We start from the raw sequence: 25,277 nt of genomic DNA, 5'->3' as shown, positions 1-25,277 counted from the left end.
CCTGGAAAGTGTGACAGTCTTTCTCAAAAAGGTGAATACTGTGATTGCAACATAATGGGAAATGTCCCTCATATGACAGCGAGAAACGGTGTGTGGAAACCGATGATGTAAAGCCTACCTTAGATGTCAGAAATTTCAATACCCTACACTAGCATTAGTGAAGTGTCCCCCAAAGAGTTCCTCTAAAAACGGCTTCTAACAAGGAATAGACAGATCATTTGATGGAGACATCACTGAAGAACTCAAAGTATGGTGAATTTCCCAACTGTCACTGGATGTGCTACATTAGTGGAAGGAAATTCCACCAACAAAATTCTATATCGACCACTGTATATCTTACTGAACCGCAGCTGCACATTCGAGTAAACATATATATATTTAGAGTGTATTTTTCATTCTGGTATAGAAACAGCCTCAGGAGGATGTTCAGAAGAAACAATTCAAATTTGTTGAACTTATTCACTTTTTGAACAAGACCTGAAAACTCTTTCGCCATGCTGTGTAATGGGGGTAAGGCTTCTACAATGTGCAAAATCTAGCAGGTGTTTTGAAGTTGCACCTTATTCTTAGTGAAAGATTGACTCTCAGTCGAGATGAAGTTTTTGGAATATTGGGCAACTGAGATTGTCTTGTCTGCTCTCAATCAACCAATCAATCAGGGGAATTGTAAGCGTGCTACTCACCCCTGAGGGTCTCAAGGCGCTCAGAGACGTTGCAGTCATAGTTGATGCTTCTGAGACATACCCCTTTCTGAAGACCCCTATGAGGCTGCCTAGTGTTAGTATGGAATGTCCCCAGTCCTGTTCCTCTAAGGAGAAAGCAGGTCTGTCCCATTTTCAGCTCACCCATCCTATGTAGTATGAAATACTGGAGCTTGCAGTATGATGGTCAACCTTTATTTTACAAAGATTCTAAAAGGTGAGCAAGACAGGGAAAACTGATGAAGACTAAACAAGCAATGGACAAAGGGACACCCTGTGGGTACAATGCAACTTGGCCCTTGTGTATCAACACATTTCACTAGTGACACAGAATGGGAAAACCCCTTTGATGGACTGGGCCACTTGTTTATTTTATACTATTTTATTTTTGATTGTTTTACGTGGCTCATTGACATGTAATCTGTGACATCTGTGGCAACAGAAATGTGTTTTCTTTTATTCCTACTGCCCTACTGCTCAGTACGAGAGAGCAGAACATGCTTACTTGATCTTCGCCACGCGAGGTGCAGATTGGGATCTAACTGCTAGAAACTTTTGAAAAGGTGAACTAAGTAATTCATTTTATAGCAAAAAACATGTTTGTTGAGAAGAGGTACGGATTTTTAGGAAGTTCTCAGGTAATAAGCATTGCACCAGACTGCAGGGCCTAGGGCTGTACTCAGGAGTATTATTTCCCTGTAGATGAATCATGCATGGGCCTTCGTAAATAATTCTAACAGCAAACATTGTAGTGTCTTTTTTGCCTTTGTTTACGTATTATTAATTGTCTTAGATTTTCTTTTGTGTAAACTGTTAGAGGGACAATCTGCCGCTGATCGACTGATGTTCGGTCATAAAGCAGTATGTCAGTGACATGCACAAAGCAATGAATGTGCACTTGTGTCAAGCTTCAAGGGACCTTGTCACGTTTTAGCAACAACAACTTAAGGATATGACAAGTGCTTTAGTGGAGTGTAACATTTCGCAATATGATTATAGTCTTCGCTTTATCATTTCTGTAATGATAGAGCACCAAGAGGCTTCAGCTTAAAGTGCACTGTACAAGAACAGAAACAGAACTATTGGACTTTATCCTGGTTACTTAAGGAGAATCTGTGAGCACAAATGTGTATGTTGTTATTATTCAAATTGGCTTTTAATCAAATACAGTATGCAAGATATATGGGGAATTCCCTTTTTTTGCAGAAATCAATTTAAAGTTTAGTCTCTTTCACTAAAAATTAGTTATAAATGGTGAGGAAGAGCTCTATGCCACTTCCCACAGCGTCACTAAACTCTGCTCTGCACCACTTCATTCTACGCCTCGCTACTCTACTGCACCACTGCACTCTTTGCTACTGCACTCTACACCACTCCAGTCTAGGCCGCTCTACTCTGCACCACTCGGCTCTATGCCACTCTACTCTGCAACAATGCACTCTAAGCCACTGCACTCTGAGCACTGCACTCCAATGCAAGTGCACTCTATGCCAATCAACTCTACGCCAATCTAATCTACTCCGCACCACTGCACTTGATGCTGCTGCACTCTAGGCCACTACATTCTACCCTGCACCACTGTTCTTTACCGGTCACCATTCCTCTCTACCGTGCACCTCTCAACTCAACGCCACTGCACTCTACTCCCCTGCAATCTATGCTGCACCTACTCTGCACTACTCAACTCTACTCTGCCCCTTTCAACTCTATGCCACTGCACTCTACACTCCTGCAATCTATGCTGCACCACTCCACACCATTCTACTCTGCGCTACTCAACTCTACTCTGCACCACTCTACTGTATGCTACTGCACGGTACTCTAACCACTCCACGCTACATCACAGAACTCCATGCCAATGCACTCTACATCGTTTTACTCAGACCACTGCACTCTACACCAATCAACTCTGTGACACTGCACTCTATACCACTATACTCTACTCTGCAGCACTGCACTCTGTGCCACTACACGCTACACCACTCTACTATTGTACTCTATGTCACTGCACTCTATGCTACTCTATTCTACTCTGCACCCCTGTACTCTATGCGACTGCCCCACTCAACTCCACTGCACTCTATGACACTCTACTCTGCAAAACTGCACTCTCTGCCACTAAACTCTAAGCTACTGCACTCTATTCCATGCATTCTACACTGCAACACTCTACTGCACTCTATGTCAATGTACACTAAGCCACTACACCCTATGCCTCTACACTCTAGCCTGCACCACTCAGCTCTATGCCAATGCACTCTACCCCACCTTACTCTACTAGGCACCACTGCATTATTCACCACTGCACTCTACGCCACTCCAGTCTAGGCCACTCCACTTCACTCTACATTACACCAATCCACTCTATAACACTCCACTGTGTGTGACCCTACTCTGCAATACTGCACTCTATGTCACTACACTCTACGCCAATGCACTGCTCTATGCTGCTGCACTCTACCCTACACTACTCCACTTTATCCTGCATCACTCTATCCCACTTCACTATACTCTGAAACAATCTACTCTATGTCACTACACTCTACAACACTCTACTCTATGCCACTGCACTCTATGCTGCTCCACTCTACTTTACTTTGCACTATTCTACTCTACACAACTGCAATCTACGCCATTCTACTCCAAACCACTGCACTCTCAGCCAATGCACTCTAACCCACTTTAATCATAACCAATGCACTGTTTGCCACTGCACTCTACGCCACTGCACTCTTCATTACTTTGCACAATTCTAAACTACACCACTGTGGTCTACTCTACTCTAAACCACTGCAATGTCCGTCAATGCACTTTACACCAATTTACTAAAAACCAATGCACTTAATGCTGCTCCTCTCTACTTTGCATCATTCTACTCTACACCACTGCGCTCTATACCACTATACACTAAACCACTGCACTCTCCACCAATTAAGTCTACACCACTTGACTCAAAATTAATTAACTCTAAGCCACTGCAATCTATGCCTACTGCTCTGCACCACTGCACTATAACCTACTATACTCTACTCTACACACTACTTCACTGCACTCTATGCCACTCTATTCTACTCTGCACCACTCTACTCTATGGCATTGCTCTCTACACCACCCTACTCTGCAACACTCTACTCTACACCATTTTACTCTACACCAAAGCACTCTATGACACTCTACTAGCCTGCACTTTCCACCACTGAACTCTACACCACTTTACATCACTGCACTCTATGCTACTACACACTACTCTGCACCACTCAACTCTACGCCACTCTACTGAACTCTATGCCAATGCACTCTGTGCCACTACACTCTACCCCACTATACTCCACATCACTCCACTTTACACCACTGCACTCCATGTCACTGTAGTCTTTTCTGCACCACTTCACTCCACTGCACTCTATTCCACATCACACCTCTGGACTCTACCCTGCACCATTCCACTCTACCCTGTGCCACTTCAGTCTATGCCACTTCACTCTCCTCCGAAACAATCCACTGTACACCACTGTACTCTACACCACCCTACTCCACCCTGCGCCACTCCACTCTATGCTACTCGACTCTACGCCACTGCACTCTATGCCACTCTACTCTACATCACTGCACTCTACGCCAATGCGCTCTACACCAATTTACTCAAAACCGATGCCCTTTATGCCACTGCAGTCTACGCTAATCTACTCTGTACTTTATGCCAGTCTAGTGTACGCCACTCGCCTCCACTGTATGACATATCACTCTACTCTACGACACTACATTCCATAATACTCCACTGTATTATGCTTTAGTCCATTAAACTCTACTCCAATCAGACACGCAACTCCACTCTATGCCACTCCACAGTACTCTGCTCCACTCTGTGCTATTCTAACATACTCTATACAATTCAGTCTATGCCACTCCATGCCACTTTAATTCAATCTATTCCACAATACGCTACTCCACTCTAAATCACTCTACTCTATGACAATCTATGCCACTCCACTCTATGACACTCTACGCTACTCCACTTTATGACATTCTATAACACTCTACTCCACTCTATGCCATTCCACTCTACTACACTACTCCACTCTATGCAACTCCACACTACTCCATTCTAAGCCACTCTAATCAACTCTACGCAGCACCTTCTACATAACTCCACTCTACTCTACGCCACTCCACTCTACCACACTCTATGCCACTGTATACTCTATGAGACTCTACTCCATTTTACACCCTTCCACTCTATGACATTCTACTCCTTCCACACCACTCCACAACACTACACCACACCACACCACTCCACTCAACTCTAGTTTATGCCACTCTCTGCCACTCCATGCCACTCTGCACTCCATAACACTCCACTCTACTCCACGACACTCTGCTTTATGAAACTCCACTCCATGCCACTCTCCTTTATTCCACTAACTTTTAACCATGCTGAACAGCAGCCACGCTGGTGTACAACATGGCTAAAACATATTGCTAACGTCAATAACTCTTACATATGGTAATGATTTTGCCAATGCTTCTTGAACTTGCAATTGTTAGGACTGCGAATACCACTTCCATGTAGACCACTGTGCTGGAGCACCATCAGTATCATGCTCATGCATGGCTAGGTTGACTGAGGACCAGCACTGAAAAGCTGTGAATGAAAGGCTATAACATTGTTCGGCAGGTTGTGGGACAAAGCCCTTTGCATTTTACTGTGTTGGCGCTAAACAACACTACCTTCTATATAAACAATTTTAGCAAGTCATCCTCATTCATCCTTTGATGGAGTCACTCTTGATTGTTCCCATACTTTCATACACTCATCATGATATTCACTCATTTATTTATTAGTCACTAATTCATGCACTCAAACACCTATTCATCCTTCCATGAACTCACCTATTCATTCATACCTCACTCTTACATTCATCCATTCATCTTGGCACTTATTATTATTAAATATTATTACTGTTGTTCATTAGACTTCTCATTCATATAAACATGACCGCATTCAGGGTGAAGTACACTTAAAAACTAACATAAGTAATAGTGCTTTTAAAATTAGAAGATTATTTAACAATTCATTTACTAACTGCTTTAAAAATCAAACTATTGATAGTACAAAGTTCTTTGATTTTAAAACCAACAAATACTCAAATGTCCTATGAATGGACTGAATACCTGCGTCTTTAGTAATAGGTGTAAGGTGCATCTTACATGCTACCAAAGCTGAAGGACATAAGGATTTTTGATGGGCACATCTGTGTGGAAGACGTTTTTCTCATTGGCAGCATAGATGCCTCATGTAGGTATTTAAATGATTATGATTCTGAATACCACAGTACCAGGACAATAACAGTTGAGTCCATACCCTAGGATAAAGACCATCTAATAAGTAAACTGTCATACCAGGTGCTATTTTTGCCTCCAAATGATAGCAATCAATTTTATTTTACAAGCTATAAAGTGGTTATCTGCCAGAAAAGATTTCTCAGTGGCCAGTTGCCTCATTTTGGGCTTAGGTACTGAATCACTCATGCATTCATTTATCCAGCCATACACTCACTCACACATTCATCCATCCATGTGTGGCCATTTACTCTTTATCACGGTTAACCACTGATTCATCAACCACAGCCTCACATACAAACTCTAAAATTCATAAAGCTCTCATTTGACGTATACCAATGCCAGCCCTGCTGCCAATGCATTTTTTTCCAATAAGAAATTATGTAGCACATAACTGCTGCCTTTAATATTTTTTAAAAATACAATTGAGAGATATGCAGAAGCGCCAGCTGTGTTTTACAAATTTTGTTTATGGATGTTGTATGTATTTATTTATTTATGTATTAAGGAGTTTTATATAGTGCTAGCCTGACCTGAGGGTATCGGAGCGCTTCACAACAGTTTTTGACCAAGATTCATACAATAAGCAGTATTCTACATATAGGTTCGGCAGTCCAAGTGTGCTGAGCAGCATTGAGGTAGTACGTGAGTCCTGAGATAACCTCATAGAGAGCACGTTGTCTTGGGGTTGATAAAATAAAGCAGTATTCTTTATATAGGTTAGGAAGTTCAAGTGTGCTGAGCAGCATTGAGGTAGTCCGTGAGTCCTAAAATAATCTCATAGATTGCACATTGTCTTGGGGTTGAACCAATTAAGGGGGAGAGGAGCAGTTGGGGGTCGAATAACAGGGAGGCGGTAAGTCTTAGAGCTACAATGTCTGGAAGAGACGACGAGCAGGGAATAGCGTTATGATGGCGGCTATCCATTCGAAAGGGAGCGGTTGAGGAAAAGGACTTTTAGGTGTTTTTTAAATTTTTTGAAGGACGAGATAGTCCTGATACCGACTGGGATGGCGTTCCAGGTTTTGGGCGCGTTTCGAGCGAAGGACCATGCAGCAGTTTTTTGTTTGCGTGTTTTCATAGGGATGAGTAGTAGGGTGCTGGAGCTCCTGAGGTTCCTTCTCTGACCAGCCCTCTTGAGTTTGGCAGCCAAATACTCAGGGTTTCCTGTGTGCAGGATTTTGTGTGTGAGGCAGGCAGTTCTGTACCTGGCACGCAGTTCGATTGGGAGCCATTATAGTTCTCTGAGTGCTGGTGAGATGTGGTCGTATCTCCTGATTCCAGTGACCATTCTAGCTGCTGTGTTGAGAGTAGTTTTGAGGGGAGCTAGTGGTGCATGTGGTGCATACAAGTCTTCAACAGGTTACATAGGAACATTAAATCCTGGAGCCAAGAGTGTCATAACAAAAGATTAAAGTTCTAAATGTGTGGGGCTGGGTTTCTCAAAAGTTGCGGTCAGGGGAATAGAAGCACTTACTTCTTTTGACTCACGTGCTTTGACACCTTTAAGGAACGCTATAATTGAAAGAGAGACATTGGCTTGTGTGTGGGCTTTGGAACATGTCCGTCAATCTCTGTGGGAGACTGCATTCATATTAATGTTCGATCACAAGCCACTCACAAAGGTTCAGACCAGGATAATTGTACTGTATTTTACAAATAAAATACGTTCCTGGGGTTAAGAGCAAAGTGGCTGATTCTCTGAATAGTCAGACACTTCTACTGGGTTAATGTTCAAAAGATGCATGGGAGGAGTATTGTGTAACCTGGATGAGCAGGAAAGAATTGCAAGCAACTAACAGACATGGTCGGATGGACAAGAATGTGAAGACGGACATGCTCCAGCACGAGATGACCTACTCCAGTGCTTAATTTGTACTTTAAATAAGTTCTGGCGCCTTAAACCTTTGTTAGGATGCTGCAACCACTTCCTCCACTGACTCCACCTGCTTCCTCTACTTGCTCCACCCAATCCACTGACTACCCAATTCCTCACCTGGCACTGCTGATAGCCGGGTGCACTATCTGATTCTAACTTCAGAAATAGAGCAAGCATTCATCAAGGAGGACTTTCGGGTGTGGGTGCCTTTATAGCAGCATACGCCACATGAACCTAAGGACTGTTATCTACATGGATGCTCAATTATAAATAGAGAGATTTCTAATGCTGATAAAAATATATTTTTAAAGTACACTACAAATGAGGACCATCCATATTTTGCTCAGTGTGACTCATTGTACACTACTCTCTATCCATTGTTACCTAGATATGGTTTGGTAACAGATAAATGAAGCAAGAGTTATTTTTATTTTGTCTGTAAAGCCCTTAGAGAGAAGACCTTCACACATTATGAAACACTTTCCAAATTACTACTATACACCAAACCTGGAAAGGAGGAGGTAGAGGAAACAGGCTGACCTGCCTCCCCTGGCACAAAACACCAGAGAAAACCTGTGGTCAAATTCAATTCACTTGTTTCAAGAACCGTTCCCAAGCCAAATAGAAAGTGGACACATTGACACTGATGTCAAATGCCTGCAGGGGTGCCCCAGATGCATCTGAGAAGTGGCAGGGATAAGAGACTACAAGAGCAAGGTAAATGGTGCAGGAAATGTAAAGGAACTTTCAATAAAGCAGGAAAAGAAGTAAGGGTTTGAAGAGAAAAAGATTGCAGAGAAAATTAATTTAAAAAGTAAGTAGCACTTCAGTCAAACAATGGACATTGATGTTGCACAGATACAATAAAGTGGTAAAAATGAGAGAACGTAGATGGTGAAATAACAGAAAACTAGAAGAGGTATGGTGTATGAGGACACAGAAGGCTCAAGACAGATGATTACTGTGGAAGTTGGAAATGTTTCTGTAAATGTACCTTGCAACAATGTAGATATGTGCTTTAACATTAACATAAAAAATGCATGTCAAAGTAGTTGATAGGCAGATTGAACAGACCATTGGCAGCTCCATGCCAATTGGTTAGAAGTAATTCAACATTAATAGTTTGTAACTTGTTTTGTGCTTTCTATATAGTACGTGCTTTAAATGGTAAATGCCTCTACATGGGTAATACTTAACAGCCATGACTGCAATGCCCCTGGCACCAAGGTAATAATATGAGTTATGCATCTCCCCAACCCCACATGATTTAGCCCATTAAATATTTAGCACTTGAATATATTTTAGAAATTCAACCATTTTTCTCCAAACATTAGGTTAAGAGTTCTTAAAATACACACATTTTTATCTCGAATACACATTTTTTTATTATAGTATACAGTATATTAATTCAACAATCAAAAGCTTCTAATTTAGTAGTCTGGGATGCACACAGGCGATCCACTTACAGGTAGCTGGAGAGGTACCAGTAGCTCACCCTCTACACGTTGGAGAAGCCTGGCCTAAACCTTGTGTTCTTCTAATATGTATCATATAAAAATACTCACAACAGCGCCCCCGCTCACCACAGTCAGCCATGTGGCAGCAATAGCAAGAAGGTCCGAGGTCGAGATGTTTCTAAGTGAAGAGCAGCACTGGTGGAGACACATGTGATTCAGCGATTCGACCCCTTCATTCCTCACCTCCACTACACACCTCACCTCGGCTGAGCTGCAGGCTGTGTTTTCAGCTGAGCTCCTAGTTTAAGGAGCATTAAACTGACAGTGGGGCGCGAGAACATTGATGGTAGTTTTCTGGGCGCTAGGCTAGAGCTGGGCAGCGAGGCAAGTGCAAAGTTGCCACTTTTATTTGCTCCTGATGTGCTCTCACAGCTAAGTTCATTCTGCAACTGTGCTTTCCAAGCTAACTCGCACCAGCTCAGCCAATCCCAGCACACAGATACAATTATCCAATAGGAGGCTCAGGCAGGGTACAAGTGCAGGGATGAATGGATAGAGTATTTCTGATAGTGGTTGATGACAACTTGGATCACTTAGCAGTCACCCAGCCAGGTACATTAATTTTTAAAAATTATTGGGACTACTGCTTGTGGGAGAAGAAATGTATAATGGGATTCTGCAATCCCTGTTTAAATATAAATGCTGGTATCTAATTTCTCAGCACCCAATCGCTGATTATGAAGAAAACACGTCAAAACTCGACAAGTACACGTTTTTACAATCGAGTTCTGAAGTCACAGTGCCAGCTGCCAGAGTCAGTAGCTGGCGTGAAAGGCAGGTCAGGGCATGGAGCATAACTGAAGCAGCTGTTTAAAGCAACTAAAATGGAACATTGCTTTTCGTTCTTCTGCTCTATTTTTTAGGCTACAATGACAAGCAGAGAGAACATGTTTATTTTTTGCACTCCTAGATAGTTAGAAAAAAGCTAGAATCTTTCTGCATGTTTCTGCACATTCTGAGCTACTGCAGCATTAGAACTGACTTCTATTGAACTGTTTCTAAAATCAACAAATAACTACTAGGTTTCTGATGTGTTTACTTTTGCACTAGATGTTTTATTTTTATTGTTCATGTTTGCAAAACTGCGTGCTCTTTCATATGAAGGAGCTATGCACCAAGGTTTTAAGTGGTTTGTGGGAAAGGTGATGGTGTAGCCATGTATTAGATGGGATAAATTATAAGGATATTGCATGTCACCTCGGAGTACAATAACCATATAAAGCAACTCGACCTTTGGCCTCATTCCTCTATGTGATTATGGAACTCCTCCTTTATACCTTATTCTATCCCAGCCTGGTACAATAAGTGGCGGTGCTGAGCACTGAAAACTACTGGCAAAAATTAAGCATGGGTACTCAGGTCAAGGGTAGCCAAATTAAGAAAATATTGAATAGAGGAATTATGTGGGTTTTTTTTTGGGGGGGGGGGCGGGGGTTAAACATAAAACATGAATTATCAGGTAAAGAAATGTTCCTGCTGAGGAGCGGTAAAGTGGTGCCACCCCTGGGTGTCAGAGAGAGGGTTATGCGTTTATGTCATGAACATTATTTTGGAACTGTAAAGAGCAAATGTAGGATAGAAGATATATATTGGAGGCCAGTGGCAGATGTTGAGTGGGAGGTGAGGATCTGTTTTAGTGTGAGACAGCTGATACTATAGCTCCTTTATGTCCAGTTACATGGCCCGGCAAACGGTAGGCAATGGTTAGAGTGGAAATAATGGGTTCCCTCACTGGAACTGAAGGGGCTGTCAAGTGTATAATTGTTCTACAGGCTTGTTGTTATAAGTGGCCTGAGGTTGAAGTTGTGGACAGAGCTGATACCAATGCAGAGTTGACCTTAATACTTTCTAACAAGAGAGTCTGCCAAAAACAATAGTTACTGATAATTCAGACCAGATTCTGTTGAGCCTTTTATCCGTTGTAACGGGCACTCTATAATCGAACTTCTTTGTATTATCCCAGTGGCAATGGTCTAGTTAAGAGATTTATGAATAGTAAAACACATTTTGCAGTTATCCAGTAACATGAGTCAGCTGCCCAAATGTGTAATTAATGGTGATGTGTTTGATGAAGAAACCTTAGAGTACAACGTAAATGTGATTGGGAGATAAATGGTTGTAAGGTGGTGATGTTTTTGTGGGTGAGAAATCTACAAGCTAGATGGAGAATAAAGGCATACCAAATTAGATTTTAAGAGGGGGCAATACATATCATGGATGAGTTGCAACTTTAGAACCTCCACCCAGTACATCTAGTGATAATAGTGCACAAGACGAGTTTTATAGTGCAAACAGAAGTGTCCATGTTTCAGAGAACAGCAAGAAATTGCAAGGGAGAGTGGCATCAAAGGAACATTTGGAGGCATCATTGTCACTCCAAGAGAGTTTAAGGACTTTTTGGTCAATTATTTTTTGTTTTTCCAAGGGTACTGAGAGTTGAGGGTAAGGTTATTGGATTGGGCATTTATTATAAATATTGTGTCTTTTTCCATAGTTGTGTGCAAGATGGTGTGTGTGTGTATTGTTGTTGGAACCTTTCTTCTCAGTTTTGTGATGTAATGTGTTTCAATTATTCAATGTATTTCAATTTGTTAAAGGAAGAGGCAGTTGGAGGTAGGTAACTGTGGTTGAAGGAGCTGTGTACCAGGGTGTCCCGCCAAATGTGTGTGGAATAATGTGTTGGCTGTGATTGTACATTACTGTTGACTAAACTCAGTCACTGTAGAGAATTCCATAAGAATTGTGGGTAAATACAAATATTACAAGAGCAAATTCTCACCTTGGGATCACTTACACTGTTTACATCTAATTTAGAGTTAGTCCTTTCAATCCTGCTGAAAATGGTTAAATGCGATATCCTTTATCTTGATTTGGTTCAGTACATATGCTACTCTTTCCATGCTGCCTTCGAAATATACATTATTTACAAATGTATACAAAGACAATACCAAATTCAGCGAGAAGGAAGAACACTGATGTGCTTCTGAAGGACTCCCACTCTGCTAGACTACTGCCCTGAAAAAATTGCCGCCCTGCGGCGCTGACCTGCTGCTCACTGTCCTCCTTGACTGAGTGAGAAGGACTACACCTGCATCTCTGGAACTCAGTACCCAGAGTGACTCCAAGGGCTAATTGGCTTGCATCCTGATTTGAAGCCTCATTTTTACTACTTCTTTATTTAGTTACAAAAGTTATTTTTATATAAATAGTGATCCTTGGAGAACATGTATTAACTGAAAACACAATCCTTTCCTGTGAATATTAAATACATAGTTTATGGTCTCCTTATGACCATTCCAGCAAAAACTCTGTTGTGGGTTACTTTTAATTTGATGGCCATTTGAGTTAGTTGAGTCACTCTTTATGTCCTAACCGATGCACACCAAAAATGGCAGCATTGCATGCCTCTTCAAAATGATTAAAGTTTCAAATTAAAAATGTAATCTCAATACTAGCAGGTTACTTAAAATTCTGGAGCCAGTAATATTGAGCAAGACTTGTATTATGTACTTGGGCATTACCGCTCTTGTGTTGATCCACTCACCAAAGGGAGGCTTATCATCTACAATCTGTGGAAGTAATTGGACCGCATATACATGCCCCCTTACTACCGTGCGTCTGAGTGAAGGCATTTACCTTCAGTGTATATTTTTGTTGCTAATTCCAGAATCTATGTTTCTGCCTTCTGAATGGATCTGGGCATTTTCCACAATAACCATTACTATCATGGGGGCGAGATCAATTGTCACAATAAGCAGTCCGTTAATGAGGAATGATCCCCAAAAGAGGTCACGTGGCTGTAGTACTAGCGGATCCTTGGGCTTCTAGCTCTAAATGCTAAGACTCAGTTCAGTCCCACCTCAGCACTGTCAAAATCAGGCTAAGGTCACACACAGCCGAACCTATTGGCCAATCTAAGTGCACAGGTTAAATGTAATCAAATCAATGTCTTTAAAGTACAGATGCCTATTCTTCGACAAAGATTCTGGATACACTTAGAGACATCACAGGATTTGTTAGATAATCATTACAACATTTTTCCAAGTTTAATATAATAATTTGAAGTGTTCCTTGCCTACTGTTTTGGACTCAGCAACTGGCCATCCGTAATGGATGGCTCACTCACGAGTCTTCTACGCGGCTTCCCAAAGATCAAAGCAAGGCACAATATGTTTGTCATATCCTTAGGGGAAGAGATTGGGTCGATTGATGTTCCTCAAATGTCTACATTGGTAACATGACTGTTTGTATGTTTGACAAGAGTATATTTTTATTCAAAGGTCCATGAAATGCATCAGCAAAATGCTGTAACAAGACCAATTCCATTCATACTCCCTGCTGCTCAAATAACATGTTTATTTGCAGTGCGCCAGAGTATCTAAGCCAAGAATGGTGACTTTTGTTTGTTCATGGAATCCTACCACCTACAACACAGATATTCTTGAACTGGGAACAAAATACATTCCCGCTGTGACAGAAAATACTGACAAACACTTCTGCTGTTTTTAGCTCGCTACACGAAAGAGAAGAGGATGACATTTGCTCATCCTCTAAATGGTCTTCAGTTTGGGCAGCAATTAATGCAAGAGGTGTCTCTTTCAGTCAGAGTCAATTTGAATGATTCATTCTCTGACACATGGAAAAACAAAGTAGTCCACGCAAACATGAATTGTGAGCAGGCAACCAGGAACTAAATTAAGAACCCAATTTCATGCACATAATAGCAAACCCTATAGTGCAGCATCATGCATGCTTTATACTTCGGGACCGATTCCAAACTGGCTGGTGTGCTTTGCCTCGGAATGGGTGGCAATTCCAAGTGGCCTAGTGCTGCACCTGGTACTACCAGGTGTTGGAACTCCAAGGCTGATATTACTAGTTGTGGAGACACACCCAGTAAATATGCAGCTTATAATGATTTTTCATCCACTGGGTACCTATCAGATGGTGAAATCTAATGAATGCAAAATAGGTATGAAGAAATAACCATTTATTTTTTGTGAAGTACCTAATACTGCCTAAAGTGCTTAAGATAATGAGTGCATAAATAAAGGTTATTTGCACAACTATGTATCTGTGGTTCGCCATTCTGTCACTTGATTCATAATGCCTTTTACAAAATTAGTTTTTTCTTGCACACCAGCTTGGATTGGGAAACCAGAAATGGTGAGATAATAACAAATCTTATCGTATAATTTCCAAACATCTCTCATTAAAAGTGGCACCCCTCTTAAGTGGCTGGACCTATTGCCGATCAAATGCAAATCCCCAAAAACATAACAAGAAAACCTCAAGATTTTGCCTTTCAAATTGACTCATTCAGGTGAGGCAGGAAGCTGTGGTTTTTCGCCCTTGGCTCAGCTGACACCCAGGGAATCCTACCAAGCCCAGAAATTTCTGAAAACACCACATTCAGGGAAGTCCGCAGTGGTGTGACTTTAAAAGATCCCACTATGTTTTCTTACCCGGAATGTCCTGCAAACTTCAAATTTGGACTAAAAATTGATTATATGCACAAATATTCTGAGAGAAATTTCCAGAATCTGCAGTAATCGACAACATTCTTAACAGCTTTCCCATAGTTCTCCCAATTAACCTGTCTGGCTGGGCCTATCGCCCACTCTAGGAAAGACCACAAATTGCAAAAAAGGAAACATCAGATGTAGCTGCCCACATTGCAAACTCACTCAGTACTGCAATGTGGGCAGCTACATTATTTAGGCCCGAGCTTGGTCACCACCTAGCAAAACCTACGAAATCCAGACAACTCTGCAGACTAGACACCCAAGAGAGTTCAGGGCAGTGTATCTTGTATAGATCCTGCTACATTTTCTTATGCATAATGGACTTTCAACATTAAACTTTGCTAAATTCGGGTATGTTCTTCCCATTTCTGTGAGGGAATGTTCATGAATCTGCGCAAATCTACAAATTATATGCCATGCAGCATTTCCACACTTCTCTCAATAAAAATGCCACCCCACTTGTATATCAGGCCCTTTTACCTGCAACAACAAAAGACCCCAACAAGGAGACGCCATGATTTTGCTCTGCGAATTGACTGATTCTGGCAATAGCTGCAGTAGCTGCAATATTTGGGCCTGAGCTCAGCACTTCTCCTGACCCACTTGTGTGGCTGGGACTACTGCCTGCAACAGGCACCATGTCAAGTCAATGTAGTTTCAATGACATCTTCAAATGCCTACAGTTGTGGTTCATTCCGAGGACTTGTGTTAGACTTCCTCACACACGGGAGGCAATGTTTCAATCAAGAGACGTGTGGGAATGCAGGGTGGTAAGACTTTGACTATTAGTTGAAAGCATCCAACTGCATGACTATTAGTTGGAAGCCCTTTAATGTATGACTTAAAAAAAAAACAAAGCTCTCGTTCAGTTATAGACGTGAAATAAAACTGAAAAACCCATGATTTCCCTGTTATAGTTAACTGTACAAACAATACTCACATGCCTGCCATGCAAACTGCATCTTACAAAAAAGCCCAAACATTTTAATTCAAAAGTCTTATATACATAACTTAAAGATGTCCCATTCAAGCAAAATGCATTTTTTCATGGAATTATTGCTGTATGGCATCTTAATTGTTCCCCTATGCTGGGTTAATTTGAGTAATCACCAGTTAAGAATACATGTTTGTGGTTTGTCCCAGTAAGGATGAGGTGTACCTCATTTGCCTCAATGAAGAGATAATAATAGAGGACTATGATTTATGATTGTTATAGCTAAATGTTCAGCATGTAGATTGAGACATCATATGAGTGGGGAGCCAAAACAATGATTCAATTTTGTATACAGATCATGTATGGGTCAAAAAACATGTATTCAATCTGATGAATGGGCCGACCTCCACTCATCAATCAGATCACAACTTGATGCCCAATCCATCAAATTATCTGAGAGTGTGACAGCATGTGTTCCCCGTAATGAGGGATGATCTGTCTACTTGCATATTCATAACACAATTGAAATATCTGCCAAGACGTTTGCAAAATATTGTACTTCCCATGTCCTAAGTAATTGTGAATCTTATATCTCTTAGATATGTACTGCAAGCCCATCACACTCCAAGTACGGAAAGTATAGAGGGAAAATCGCTTTTTTTACATGATCACCCGCATTTGTATTGAACTGCTGCTTTAACCCCCGAAACATGTCCACATTGGCTATACTTCTAATTGTCATATTTTAATTCCCTGTAAGTCCCTAGTATATGGTACAAAGTGTATCTGGGGCTATAAGGTAAATGTCACCAGTAGACTACAGACAAACATTGATAGACCACTAGAGTGACAGTGCAAAACATAACTACAGTATGGTCACCATTAAACAGGCTGTTCAGTTTAATGCAAATTCAACATGCCAAAATACCTCCCTGTGACAGGCCTAAACCTTCCTTTTAAATATTAAAAGGTCACCCCTAAGTAGGCCTTAAATACTCCTAAAACAGGATTCATGACAATTAAAGCAGGATATGTAAAGCTTTAATATTAAACACGTCCTTACAGAGCAAAGGCCTTAAAATCTATTTTCACTGTAGTAGGGTTAGCTGTCCCATATAAAGTGCTGGGATACAATATTAAAGTTAATAAAGTTATCTCAGTCTAGGAACCAGCTAACAAGTTCATTCTTGGAAAAATTCACCTTTAAGCTGCCTAAAGTCTCTAGAAGCCCATATGCATGAGATTCCAGCTGTCAACTCTGCAGTATAGATGGGAACCAGTAAGACTGTTGTATTGTTAATCTAAAGGGACTATTCTGAAAAGCTCTCTGAGCAGTAGCTCTTTATCTTTGCATTTAAAAAATCTTTCAACAGTGAATTAGTTTGATAGGCACTTTAGTGCTACAACTTTCAGAAACCAATCCTCAAGAAAAATCACCATGGTGTGCCTCTCCGTTCTGTTAGGAACACCAATGAGGAGAATGTTATTCCTGGAGGAAAGACATTCAATATCCTTTGTGCGGTGTTCTAAGCAGCTAACACACCCTTACAACTCATTCAAATGGGTCTCTCAGTCTATCATATCTGTAATGAATTTAGAGAATGTTTTTTCATTATCAGCAACATTTTCTGGTAATTTGTTTCTGGTCAGAGTGCAAGAGGTTCATCCAAAGCAACAGCACCAATGTTCTGCTTCAGGGCTGTCTTTGGTATCTTTAAATGTTGTCAGAATGAAAGTATTGTTTTGTTTTGTTTTGTTTTGTTTTGTGGAGAGTGAGGTAGGCCCTGTGTATTATGTATTGTTGCATTAATTTGTAGACAGTGGGCCATATTATCAAGGAACGGCGATAACACTGTCGCCGCTTTAGCAGCAGGAAATTGCCGCTAAAGCGGTGATAATGGACTTGATAATATGCCCTTGTGAATTCCCATAGAAGCCCAGGTTATCGTCGTTCCTTGATAATATGGCCCAGCGTGTGGGACACTGGGGCAGGGTATAACAATACATCCTGCCACTCTTTATCCGTGCAAGGCTGGCTCAAGTCTATGTCCCGTTGTTGTCTCAGAGTGGTAAGTGTTACTACAGCATGCATGCGCAAAGAGTTGTCTTACCATTGTGTCAGGCATCGGCCCTTACCCATTACATGCAAGTACAGTATTGTTAGGAGCATGGTTTGTTCCTTTTGTATGTTTTGCCAGTGTATTTCCATCAACAGTATAAGGGAAGTATATAGTAAACATTGTCGCAAAGGGAGGATAGTGTCTGAAAGAAGCTTCTCTATGGAGAGGACAACACCGTCGCAGTAAAGGTCTCTCATATTGTAGAGTCCCACATTGTGCCAGGGACCCATCTCCATCACGTTGGTTACCACTCCTCCCCAAGGCGTGCCAAGCAGTAGCAGCACTGGAGCATAAGGTGTTACCCATTAGGTGAAAAAAATACTTCTACGGAAGCATTGGCCAAGAGAGATAGGGACAGCGGTGCTTTGGAGAGGGGGGTGAAATACAGGCAGTATACAAACTAGATCCCATGGAGGGGAGGTAGTCGCGGTATCTTCAGACTGGCAATCCGTGAACCAACGAGGCACCCATTGCTCGATATTTGGCACTCATAATCCACCCTGATCAGATGTGAAAGTTTGACGAGGGCCACCCTGTGGCATGTCGCATCCCTTATAAAGTCACCTGTTAAATGCTCCAGGGAGTGGAAGAAGGGTTTGGTGATGTTAAGGGGCAAATTGGTGAAGTAGTACAGCAGGTGGGGCAGCATGTCCATCTTTGTGGCAGGCTTTTCAGCCAACCACTGATAGTGGCAGAATGACATCTGCGCCCGCAAGGTCAGTGCTCGGACAAGATTGCTATCCATAAGATCTGTTGGTGTATGATAAATTTGGATTCCCAGGTTAATGTAATGTGAAGGGCTGCCATTCCAAACAGATACCATTGATCTGAATGGCAGGGTCTGGTGTAGTAGCAGTAAATGGGAATAAGCAGGATTAGGCCAAATAACTGTAAGGCCTGACACTTCAGTAAATCTGTTAAGTTGTTGCGCTATGATTGGCAGGACTGCATGGATGTCCTTAAGGTATAGGAGCATTTCACCTGCATAGAGTGAAAGAGTGGAGGCCATCACTGAGTGGTGTACCACATTGCTGGCCTTGTTCTTGGAGGTTGTGGGCCAGCAGGTCCATTTTTAGGGAAAACAGCACACACAAAAAGAATGCCTGTCTGCTACTCCAATAGCCAATATAACAGAACAAATACAAGAAAGGGTGAAACAAGAGAGAGAAAGGAGGAGGGTGATTAGCGCTTGACCAGCCACTAAGCAAGGGGGAAGTATTATCATAGGAGGCAACACAAAATAACAGTCCGTGATTGCGAGAATCACTCACCCGCTTGTTACATTCTATGTGCTAAACTTTGTCAGGTGACAGGTCATCTTTAAACTCAAGACAATTGCACATGCTAGAGGTCACCAAGCAAGAACTGCATTCAGCCTCAGTGCTCTCCAGCCTAAGGGTGAGGGATCACCATTTGTGAGAGCCCTCCCTCCTATTGGTACAAGGTAATCCAGTCATGCTCAATAGAGGAATTTAAGAGGGCAACAGCAGGGCATATCTACCCTTCCTGGATACACAAGGAAGTCCTATAACAGCTGCAATTTGGTTCATTGCCTTTTTAAATCTGCTCACCGAGGCCTCAATCGGAATTTAGTGAGCCGTTGAAATGTTCAATTGACCTTCTGTGAACTACATAGGTGTGTGCACTGATTCACCCCACAAGCCACTTGCCACCAGAAATCTGCTTCATATACTGATAAGGCACCAAGACTCCTTCATCATCGGGCTAAGCCTACCTCGGAGTACTAATGCTGGTTCAATCTTGGAAACCTTATTGCAGTACAAACAGCAGCTGCCCATCAGTTTCCCTGTTGGCTCACGATCCTAACTCCAAATTGAGAAGGGGTGAGCACAGTTTTGCATGTACTAGGATAGTGGCTATGGCCTACTCTGATTATACAGTATTTACTTGGCTCAAGTGGATGGCAAAGAAACCAGCAAGGCACATGTCTAAAGCCATTGGCTGTCACTTTCACCCCACCACCACCTGGGGCTGTATTACAGAATTGCCCTGGGGGCGCAACAGGCATTTGTGCCCACTTTGCATGCCACTGGGGCACTTAGTATTACAGAAAGGGCCACAGACAAATGATGGAATCCCCTTGCCTCTGCGCCAACGCCTTATTACAGACGCAGGCGCAGAGTGAAAGAAGCTGTCAGGAGGCACACTGACAGTGCACCACCTAAAAGGTGGCCCACTGTCAGTGTGCCCCCTGATGGCAGCCTTCTGGAGGAAGGACAGGGGGTGCCATGGACTCCCCAGACATCCCCTTGCAGACGGATGCAGTCAATCACTGCATACTCTTGCAAGGGAATCTCTAATGCTTCTTTAAAGTGCAGGCAGGTTGCCGCCTGTATTGTGAAACATGGAGCGGTTTCTAAGCAGCCGCGCCATTTTTCACATGAATACGCCAGGCTGCCGTGGGGACAGTGCATTCACCCTAAAAGGTGCGTCCAGTGCAAACAAGGGAAATATGTTGTATGTATGATACAGCCCCTGGTCTTGATAAAGCGGATGCAAGATCGCAATGTTAGTGTAAAATTTGCAAATGTTCCTTTAGTAGCCTGCACAGGCATGTGAATCTTCCATGAGACTGTGAGTCTTGAACCAAGATCCTACTCTGATGGGCCACCAGTGTAGGATTTGAAGGCCAAGTTAAATTCAGCCCAGGCGTGATGAGCAGGGGAAAGTGCCCAGCAAATGATTCACAAATAAATCACATTTGTAGATTCTAGACTCATTCAAGACCTGACTTCACTGGAAATTGTATGAGGAAAGGTGAAGTTGAAAATGGTTTTGCGTTTTGCATAGGCTCCTAAAGGTAGACTCGACATTTGGAGTTTATAGTGAAACCCATATTGTAAATAATACAACAGATTAAACTACTTAATAGAAACCATATTATAGTAAAACTATATTATAAACTGGTGTTGTCTTTCTTCTAAAGTACCTTGTGAGCTGTGCCTGCAATGCATCAGAATTGGCTGCAAGAGGAGAAAATGTTCCTTAATATTTTCTAGGGTTACAGGTGGATTGCACCAGCACTTATTTTTGGGACTGAGACAGAGCAAGATAAAGTAAAGTAGGAAAGGAAAAACAGCAGAGGAAAAGACAGATAAAAAACAGTGATAAAGAGAGAATGCATGAAAGAAATAGAACCTACAAGAGCTAGATAAACAGAAGGCTACATTAGTCTGGTGGAAGAAAGGGAAATTAGGTGGAATTAAAGCTAAATAACCTTAGTGTTCACCAACCCCAACATTAGGCAACACTGCTGATGGGCTCCTCTTAGAAATACTTTTAGGCCTTCAGGTGAGAACACAGGAAGCGGTGTGCTCTACTACTGCACTAGGATGCTTGACGAACAAGCACTGGCAAAGCCAATAGATCTGGCCTTGGCAAGCCTAATTTTTTCCCATTTTTTAAATATTTGTACAATGCAGACATATGCAATAGGCATTAAAAGTGTAAAAGTATTGCACATTTTAAAATGCTGTTGTATAAGGTGTCAAGCATATGTGTGCTAAAAATAGGTAAAATATTTCCCATTGGTAAAATAAATGTATACAAAGCATGAAAAGAAAGCTGAAAGAAAAGCAGAGAGTGACCTACTAGTTCCGGCACTAAAGTGGACTATGTTTTTGGGGGATGTGCACCTGCAAAATGCTGGCAATGGAAGTGAAAAGAGCCGGTAGCTGAAGTGGGCTGACCTATTGCATCATGCTATACGCTGTGGTGGAGGAAGGCGATATGTGAATGACTCTTTACCACAGTAGTTGATGACAGAGGGCTAAGATAGAGAGAGAAAGAGAGAGTCTGTCTGTCTATATTTAGGTATTTGTATTATGATTTTTGGGAAAACATAAAGGAAGGACCTTTCCTAGGGCACATAGGTAAAAACATTGACAGCAACATTTTTATAATTAGAGTTTTCAGAAAAAAAGATAGATACCCAATGTTCCAAAGAAATACAGACCATTCTACAAAAGGAGAATTTGCATTGTAAATATGTAAAGAACATAAGTAGTACTTATACCATATAGGCATCCAGCATACAAAACTATCTGGCATGATATATGTTTGACCTACATTGACATTCTTTTAATTGCTTATGGCACGTCAGCATGCCATCCACGCTTCCTACCTGTTATCATGCCCTTGGAGCTGCAGTGGCTGTGGAGGGGGTGGTTGTGCCACGGGGCTGTTTTGCGCCACTGGACTCTGCTGTGCCATGGGGCTGTGCTGCTGCGCCATGGGGCTCTGCTTCTCTGAGCTGGGTGCTGAGGCTGGGCTGTTCAGGTCTGCGTCATGGAAAATAAGAGGTCAAACAAGCTGTCAGATGTGACATTTAATAAAGGGCAAATGTTCTGCGTGCACATTTTCTGCTATGTGCTTCTTCTGCGGAATATATGTCTGGACGCTTTTCATCTCTTTGTTTATAATTAGAATTCAGTATGTTGCAAATTGAAGGTAACTTCCACAATCTGAAATCTCTGACGGGCTATAGATTCTACTATTTTCTCTGTTATGCACATATTAAAACATATTTATATTTTAGACAGCACAACATCTGTAAACACTCAACGCACATGTAATGCAGAAAATATATACTGTTGTCGGCAACGTTCCCTCTACAGTCACGGCTCCGTCACACTTTTCTGACATGAAGAAGATCTCTGTGGTCTACATGGAACCCAAGATTCACCTGGTGCAATTACTCTGCACCCTCATATAACCCACTGACCAACATGAGGATTACCTTCTTAACATCCGCCACTCGCCGTCCCCCCCGTCCCTGCAGTGGCTGTCAAGCTACCTGAACGCTGTCCACTAAACTCAAGTAGGATACAAACAAAATGAATCCCATCAAAATAAAAGGTAAGAAGATACCATCACAGGGTAAGGTTCATTAAACCAGGATGGTGTACAGTTCGTATTCACTATAATTCCTTACATGACAACCTTAATAATACTGTGTTGGTCAAAATGTTGTCTATGATATTTTTGAAGCACAATATATTTCTACATAGTATTGTGATATACACTCCCCTCTAGGATGTACTGGACAAGTATCTGAGAGTGGCTTGGTCTCTACACTATGTATTATGCAGCATCCTTGGATATACCTTACCTTCATTTTTCTGGACTTTCTATGATTTTGATTGGTAGTCTCTGGGGTATGTGAATTATGGGTGGTGCAAGAGGGCCTGGTTGAGCTGCTACATATTTTTCCTAAAGATATTAGCACTCTGAGCAGTGTGAAAATTCAGGAAAACAGTTGTGGTGTGCACGAAAAGCAGCCAGTCACACAGTGGTGGTATTGACTGTAAGGAACTTGCTATATCACCTCCATGAAATTCACTATATGCGTTCCCTTCCCTGTGGTGAACGTAAAGGAATCTAGAAATAAATGGCCATCATTCCCTTATAAGATGGGATTCAATAATGCAAACTTTGGGACGGAATATGGCAGGTGATACAGGGTGTGAAATTACCTTTAATTCCAAGTTGTACCTGGCTTACAAAGTGATAAGTTAAAAGAGTATGTCTATCTCAGGCTACGCATCTCAATAGCGCATAATAATGTTTGAAGGATGGAGTGTGAGACACAGGATGACTTGTAAGATGAGAAATTACTGAATCCAGGTTACTGAACTGGACCCCTATGGTTAATGACCAGAAAGGAAGGTAAAGTAGAGGCAGGTTCCAAAGGCAAAGAATTGATGCCCTTCCTGTGGTAACCAGCAACAACACAATCTAAACCACAGATATACTACCCTTCTGCTTCTTCATTGCCATTTCCTATTGAGATATCCATATTATGCACCTTAAAAACATGGGTACTTCATGGAAATTTGCACAGTTTGGACAATGCTGTAAAAAGACCATGGTTATCAGTCAAACTCATCTTGCCTGGCTTCCAGTTACTCAATGAGCTTTTCATTTTCCCTTTTTCTTCTTTTTTGATGAGGCCTGGTAGCTCTGTTGGTTCAAAATGGAAAAAAACCTACCTTCCTTCTGCAAAGATGAACATTCACTGCATTTGACACTTTTTCCCCATAAAATGTAGTGGAGACAAGGCATAGTTAAAAAAAAGTTAAGAGAAATATCTAGGTGTAACTACTCAGAAGTCTTTTTGTTAAATTCCTAAGATTTTCTCTTTTTGGCAGAGAGAGCTGACCCATAGACGATCTAGCATATTTTACTATCTCTCAGAGTCATTCATTCCATGGATAGTTTTTAAGCTATTTTCATTTGGAGAGTTCCTTTATAGTGAGGTTGGTGTTGAAGGCAAATCCAACTGACTTGGCATTCAATGAAAGTTGGCATTCAACCCCATCTAGGTTCATGTGATTGAGACGGTTTTATATAATTTTTTGCTGCTTTTCTTAATAAATAACAGGAATTCTGTTTTGGTTGGGTCGTGTTTCAGGACATCCAGGTCTGGATGAGGTGCAGTGTTTGAGGCACAGGATGTCTAGAGGAGAGGAGATTTTCATGAAGATTTTCGCATTGTCAGCATAATGGTGAATCGTGATACTATTATGTGTGAGTAGTGTCCCTAATTACTGCATTTAGAAGTCAAAGGTGATAGAGACAGTTTGGAACCCGAAGGGTGATAGGGATCTTTCGGGGCCTGGAAGTACCCATGTGAACTAACAGGTGAACAGGAAAGGAAGGAGAGGGACCAGTGAAGGACATTGTCATTGAATCCCATTTGAGACTCCAGGGTGTGTATGTAGGCTGGTTAGTCAACTGGCAGCTCAGAGGTCCATCAATATCAGGAGACATAGGTCATTTCCATCTGTGGTCAAGAGTATTGTCTACGATGTGTAAGGTAGTGGTTTTCATGTTGCAATATGATCTGAAATCAGATTGATTGTCTTGCAGGAGATGGTTAGCATTGATGTTATCTTGGAGTTAAGCGTAAACTGCTTTTACAATGATCTTGCCGACGATCAATAGTTGAGCTATGGGATGATAGCTGGCAACGTCACCACAACTAATGTAGGTTTCTTCAGAGGTGGCTAGATCTGGCGTGTCTTGAGAGTTTCCCGAGACGATGCCTTGCGTGGGGTAATCACTGACATTTGTAATTAGGGTTGAGCGAGCATCTGCAGTGAGAGCTTTGTTGAAGGATGGGGTTAAGAGATCTTCACGGGAACTGGTTTTGAGGGAGTTGAGTAATACAACGAGATCTGTGAGAGTCAGGGCTTTGAAGGATGACCATTGTGGCATTCTACCAGGTGCGGAGAGCATA

The 25,277-nt window shown here is 41.8% G+C and overlaps 1 protein-coding gene across 11 annotated transcripts in view; it reads right to left on the bottom strand.

Annotated features, from left to right (window-relative positions):
- MAGI2 (membrane associated guanylate kinase, WW and PDZ domain containing 2) overlaps positions 1-25,277 on the bottom strand; it is a 2,464,469-nt gene that overhangs the window by 128,281 nt on the left and 2,310,911 nt on the right. For all 11 annotated transcript variants that reach the window (XM_085654042.1, XM_085654039.1, XM_085654033.1 and 8 more), the window contains one exon: positions 22,161-22,317. In XM_085654042.1, the coding sequence (XP_085510168.1) occupies positions 22,161-22,317 (157 nt within the window). The remainder of the gene's footprint in view (positions 1-22,160; positions 22,318-25,277) is intronic.

The sequence above is a fragment of the Triturus cristatus genome, chromosome 4_1 (assembly GCF_964204655.1).
Source record: "Triturus cristatus chromosome 4_1, aTriCri1.1, whole genome shotgun sequence".
NCBI lineage: Eukaryota > Metazoa > Chordata > Amphibia > Caudata > Salamandridae > Triturus > Triturus cristatus.
The sequence above is the reverse complement of the archived record's forward strand: the minus strand, read 5'-3'. Positions and strand labels throughout refer to the sequence as shown.